The sequence below is a fragment of the Cryptosporidium andersoni genome (assembly GCF_001865355.1).
Source record: "Cryptosporidium andersoni isolate 30847 chromosome Unknown contig_61, whole genome shotgun sequence".
Taxonomy (NCBI): domain Eukaryota; phylum Apicomplexa; class Conoidasida; order Eucoccidiorida; family Cryptosporidiidae; genus Cryptosporidium; species Cryptosporidium andersoni.
Window position 1 is genome coordinate 126,228 of NW_027122858.1, and position 6,286 is coordinate 132,513.

Consider the following 6,286-nt stretch of genomic DNA (forward strand, 5'->3'; position numbering starts at 1 on the left):
AAATATATATCTTTTATTAATAAGATAAATGATCAATGTGTATTATAGAAAAACTACTACATTCCACAAGTTCAATTTGTTCCTTGTTTAGTTCACATTTAATATTACTAGAGTTATTAATAGAATTTTTATTATCTGACTTCTTTCTTGCAAGTATCTGAAAAAAAAGATCCATTATCATAAAGTTAATATTTTGAAATTTTGTTTCCATATAATTATTACTATTACAAAAAAAGATTAAACATAAAACATACACTAAGTAATGGTAATAAATCATATAATTCAGTATCATTTTTATCATTAAACCTGTACAAATCAAAAATTTCGAGAATTTTAAATGTAATAATATAAAATACCAAAATATTAAAAAAAAACTTACCATGAAGTAATTGGAATAGCATTTTCTGGTTGAAATAAATATGATATTGGAGAGTTGTCTATAATTATAACATCTTCTAAATTCCTACCAAGTTTTGATAAATCTTTTATAAAAGAATTTCCTTCTACTGTACAATTTTCACGAAATAGACGGTATGGGCATAAACCATGTGGATCAAGTTTATCTAATAGTGGATTTGCATATTTAGATAAACTTGCAGTAAAAATAACAACTTCATATAGTGAAGTAACTACTTTAAGAAATTTATCAACACCTGGTCTTTTTAATACATATACATTATACATTTCATATTCAATTTCAACAGAAATAACAAATGAGGCTGCTCTTATTGGTTGGAATGAACTATGTACTAAAGTTTCATCTAAATCAAGTACCAATGTCTTTCTTCCAAAATACTCTGGTTTTTGTGGCTCTAAATATGGTATACTTGGATATATACATTCATCAATAGTACTAACTGTCTTCCTACTAATATTACTATCATTTGTACAACAAGTTTCATCTCTATTACCTTCATCTATAATCATATCATGATTCTTAAAATCTAAATCTTGTTTTTTATTATCTTTATTATTTCTATTATTCGAAAAATTATAAGGGCCTTTACTTGAACTCCAGTTATCAATCTTCCATGAAAGGAAATTATTCTTTAAATTATTAAATATAAATAATATCTTTTCACTCAACTTTTTCTTTGATTTCCATTTGTTTTTTGATCCTTTATTACTAATAATATAACTTTTTTCTAATAAAACTATATCTTTATTCAAAATATTATTATCATTATCTTGTATATAACTATTTGACATTAAATTTTCTTTCTTCTCTTTCTTCTCATTATTTTCAGAATTCTTACCAATAATTCTTATATCTTTAATGTCTCCAATAATTATTGAATCATTATTCTTATTGAATTCCTCACTTTCATTTATATAACCAACTTTTTCATTTTCAATACAAGTTATTATTTCTCTAATTTCATTATTTATTATCTCATTATTATCTATTATCTTATTAGTTTCTTTTCTATTAATTGTTTTAATACTTGATATATTATATTTACCATTATTTCTACAATAATTTATTCCATCACTATCTTTAAGGGATCTACTTTTATCATCAACTTCTACATAACTATTACAATTTAAAAAGTAGCTTTGATTTTTATTCTCAGATATTATTTCATCAAAAGGTATTTCCTGTTCATCTAAAACTATAAATGAGGTAACTATAGAATCTTGAGTATCATGTGAAACTGAAGTTCGTGTAGAAGATGTTGGTGATGAAATTTGATGAAATAAATCAGATTTAGAATTTGTTTTCTGGTGTATTCTACGTATTAATAAAGAATTATCTGGTGATATTGAATTATTAAGCCAATTTTCTCTATTTCCTTCATTAATCATTGAAATCCCAAATGTATCTGTACCCTCCATTATATGATATTAATAACCTATATATTTATAAATAAGTTTATTATTGCAAATATCTTACTATAATATTTATATAAAATAATTTTCTCTAATATTTTATAATTTAAGTATTAAAATTTATCTTTTTTTTTTATTACTATTATTCATATCATTCTTAAAATCCCTAATATATGATAGCTCTAGTCTACAAAAATTAGTATTAATCACTTATTGACTTAAAATCTACATAATTAGCTTTTTTTTTAATAACTCTAATGCGAGTTATTATACCATATCTATTTTTATAATATTTTATATGGTTGGAAATTTCTATAAAATTTCCCGGTAATTTATAGATCTAATCAACATATTTTATATATTACATTATTATTACCTTCTAAAAAAAATATAAAATAAAATTTAATAAACCCGCTTTAAATATGGGGATAATTATTATGTATTGAATAAATATAATTTAAAGATTTTATTAAAAATAGATCAAAATATGCTAAATAATATTAGTGAAAGAGATTTAGATCAATCTAATTATAGATTCAGAACATTATCAATAGATAATTTTAATATTAATTATTCCTCAAGTGAGGCTAATCCTCCTATAAGTATATTTGATAATTTCATACAAGAAAATAAATATAATGAAAATATTACTGAATCTTTAACTTATATGGATCCTATATTAAATAATAATAAACATAGTTATGAGGAATATAATATATCAGAAAATGATCATACTAAAGATATATTAGATATAGGATCTATAAATAACAGAGAATTTATAATAGATGAATCAGTTAATCTAAGAGATCAATTAATTACTAATACATCTGATAGTATTTCAATAAATCATACAACAAGTACAATTAATGATGATTTAAATTTGAATATTATGAATGAAGTATCAAGTGTATTAACGACATCTTCAGATACTTGTACAACTATAAAATGGAATTTAGTTTGGAAAACTATAGAAAATATTGATAAACAAATTCAAAGAAAAAATCAAAAGTATCAAAAATTTCGTACATTGTTATATAATTTGGGAAATAAGGACATTGAATCCTTAGATATTACAAAAGATACTGTTCCTAATGTATCATTATAATTACAAATATCAAGTTCACTAATATTACTAAATATTATGTATAGGTATCATTAGAGAAATAATCTAAAAAGAAATTTTATTGTATTAATTTATAAATATGTAGAAATTTTGTTCAAGTTTATTTATTTTATTGTCTTATTTAAAAAAGTTTAGGAATTTTTTGGAATCTCGAAAAGAAAAAAGAAATATCCTCCCATTTTATATTAAATATCCTATTTATTATAGCGGGTATTCTATATACTGGATACTTATTGAAAAATAAACCCCTCTTAATTACTTAGTCTATATTTATTAATTTAACCTGATACAACATAATAAGCAGATTATTTATGGTTATAAGTAAGAGGACTTTGTTTTTCTTTTTAATTACTTGTATATTTAGCTTGTTTATATGTATACAGTCTGTTGATGTTGAAAATATTAAGAGTGAATTCAAAGAATTTGATCTAAATGGTGACAATTTAATCGATGCTCAGGAAATTCGTACAATGCGTACTTCAGTAACTTTACAAGAGTTGCAAGGATTTTTTTGGGAAGTAGATGTAGATAGTTCTGGAACAGTAACTTTTCAGGAATATATGGACTTTGCAGTAAACAATTTATCATATTCTTCACAATAAAATATATTTTAAGGTTGAATATATATAATGAAGATTTAAAATATAAATTAATAATAAGAGAGAAAAAAAGTCACTCAATTGACTGATTTCTATTATTAGATTTAATATTTTGTTATTACTATAATACTAAAAATATTAAAATGAGATTATTACTACTAATATAAATTATAAGAATTATAGATCATAATGGTTTAGAAATAAATAAAATAAAATGAAGAAGGAAATACTATTTGTGATTTTATTAACTCTATGATAACAATTAGATAATAAAATACTGATCTATAAATATTAGAATCTCAATAGATAATCTAAATTTTGATTACTTAACTTAAAAAATTGTATTATTAGTAATATAATCTGAATAGAACTAATATAATTTAGTCTGTAGAAATTAGTACATATGGTAAATTAATAAAAATGTATCTATAATGTAATTGTACTAAAATAATAGTTGAAAATTATAAGGAGTTGATCTGAAAATTTTGGTAATATATTAATGATTTTTGAATTATTTAATATAAAAGTGAGGTTTGATAATATTATCTAAATTTAATTAAAAACTTTTTATAAATGCAAATCCATACTTTAATAGATTTTATTTATATTACCAAATATTAAATAAATCAATATTTAGAATGATAATTTTAATCTCTTTATATAAATTTGAATTAATATTATAATTCTTAAATAAAGTAATATGATTTTTTGTTTTTTCTTTAATAAGTATAAATGTTTAAAATAAAAAATTGGTATACAATTGTTATCTTTTTATAAATGATTTTACTAAAGTTCTAATAACGTTAGATTAATATCAAAATATATTTAAATATTACCATTACTTAATCAGTAAGTTTTCCCAATGAAAAACAAGAATAGATATATCAAGACAATAAATAATAAATAGAATACCTAAAAATATGTTTATATATTACTAAAATTCTTTTTTTTTATTTAATTCTATTCTACTTAACCTTTCAATAAAAAGTCTAGACATAATTGAATATTAATATTATCTATTTATATAAATCAACTATTAAATTAATCTAATAATAGTTTCTATTTTTAGTTTTAGTTTTATTATAAATTTTATAATATTAATTTATTTTACTTTTATATCTAATATTTCCATTGATTTTTTTTTTTATGTCAACTTTTTAATTACAAAATTCAATAAAGTATATTACTATTGAATTTTTGTAAGTATTAACTAAATTTTCATTTTTGATTTTTCCTTTTTTTTTTTTTTTTATTTCTTTAGATCCCATATTATTCCGATTTTAAAATTTAAAAAAAATTTACCTTAATATTTATAAAAGGTTAGATAAAATTATTAAAGTAATACTTAAAATTTGAATCTTGATATTTTTTAAGAAATTAAAATTTGAAATAGTATTACTAGTACGGAATGGAAAATTCGTTATACCTTTTTTATAAGGTTTGTAAGATATATCATTACATGTAACTGGATTTCTCAAACATTTACAATCTATTGATATTGGATTATATGAACAATGGCATCCAGGATTATTTGGATTTAAATAACAACCACATAATTTTGAATATGGATTTAGATTGCATGGACAACCTATACTATATGGACTTGATGAACAACGTCCAATAATTGGCTCAGTAATTGGTTTAGTACAACTAATTATTGCATTACATTCTGTAGAAATATCTAATTGATTTTGTGTATATCCATTTATAGTATTTATTGAATTAATATCTTTAGAATATCTAAAATTCGTTAGTACTTTATTCATATTTTCTCCATTATTATTTTTATAACAGAAACAATTATTACCCAAAGGATTTTTATAACATTCATAGTTATTAAATATACAATTTATTGGGTTATTTATACACATATAGTTAATATTTGGAGCTGATAAAAGCATAGATTTGCATGTTTGGCTTATTTGAGATTCATTTCCAACTATTCCATTACTACTATAAGTGTAGTCTTGTCTATCTTTAGATAATATAATAAAAGTTCCAAATTTATCTTTTATTGATAATATTTGTGAATTAGAGATATCATTTAGATTTTTAATTGTTGGATAATTTGTTTTTAGATCTTTTATAATTGTGAAATCAATCATTGTACCTCTTAATTCTCCATTTTCCAAATTACATGACTGATCTATATTTATACTTTTAATATCATAATTTAATGAATCTGGTTCTCCATATATTCTATTTATAACAATATTTTTAGGTATTATATTAAATAATTTGCTTAATTCTTCCCTTATTGCAATAATTAAGGTTTTAAAATTTTCTTTTTTAAATATACAATAGGGGGCTTCTAACATAGCCATTGTAAATGATAGTAAAGAAGTTGAAATATTGGTTTTTAAGATATCTATTTCTTCATTATTTAAGTGTAAATCTATAATATCTAGATTTTGTGTTTCATTTGAGTTTAAAATAGTAATTTCTTCAGCTTCAGGGTTATATAGTGTATCTGTATCTGTTATTTTAGACACAATAAATACATTAGATGATTCAGAAACATCTGTTTTAAATATAGTTTGTGTATTTAAAGTCATTTTAGGTATTTCTGTAGTTGCAGTTATTGTAGTTGGTATTGTTGTAGTTGTAGTTGTAGCTGGTATTGTTGTAGTTGTTGTAGTTGTAGTTGTAGTTAGTATTGTTGTAGTTAGTATTGTTGTAGTTGTTGTTGTATGGATAACTTTTGGTATATGTTCATCATCATCAGTACTGGTTG

At 21.2% G+C, this 6,286-nt stretch overlaps 3 protein-coding genes and 1 further gene across 3 annotated transcripts; 2 read left to right on the forward strand and 2 right to left on the reverse strand.

Annotated features, from left to right (window-relative positions):
• Nucleotides 1-16: 16 nt before the first annotated feature.
• On the reverse strand, nucleotides 17-1,836 carry cand_002800 (NLI interacting factor-like phosphatase family protein; the record flags this gene model as incomplete). Its single annotated transcript, XM_067210528.1, has 3 exons — nucleotides 17-157; nucleotides 255-306; nucleotides 380-1,836. 3 exons carry the CDS (start codon nucleotides 1,834-1,836, stop codon nucleotides 17-19), a joined length of 1,650 nt encoding a protein of 549 aa, XP_067067795.1.
• Nucleotides 1,837-2,317: 481 nt separating this feature from the next.
• On the forward strand, nucleotides 2,318-2,935 carry cand_002810 (uncharacterized protein; the record flags this gene model as incomplete). Its single annotated transcript, XM_067210529.1, has 1 exon — nucleotides 2,318-2,935. One exon carries the CDS (start codon nucleotides 2,318-2,320, stop codon nucleotides 2,933-2,935), a length of 618 nt encoding a protein of 205 aa, XP_067067796.1.
• Nucleotides 2,936-3,264: 329 nt separating this feature from the next.
• cand_002820 (EF hand family protein) lies at nucleotides 3,265-3,555 on the forward strand (the record flags this gene model as incomplete). Its single annotated transcript, XM_067210530.1, has 1 exon — nucleotides 3,265-3,555. The coding sequence occupies one exon, from the start codon at nucleotides 3,265-3,267 to the stop codon at nucleotides 3,553-3,555; it is 291 nt and encodes a 96-aa protein (XP_067067797.1).
• Nucleotides 3,556-4,862: 1,307 nt separating this feature from the next.
• On the reverse strand, nucleotides 4,863-6,250 carry cand_002830 (hypothetical protein; the record flags this gene model as incomplete).
• Nucleotides 6,251-6,286: the final 36 nt, after the last annotated feature.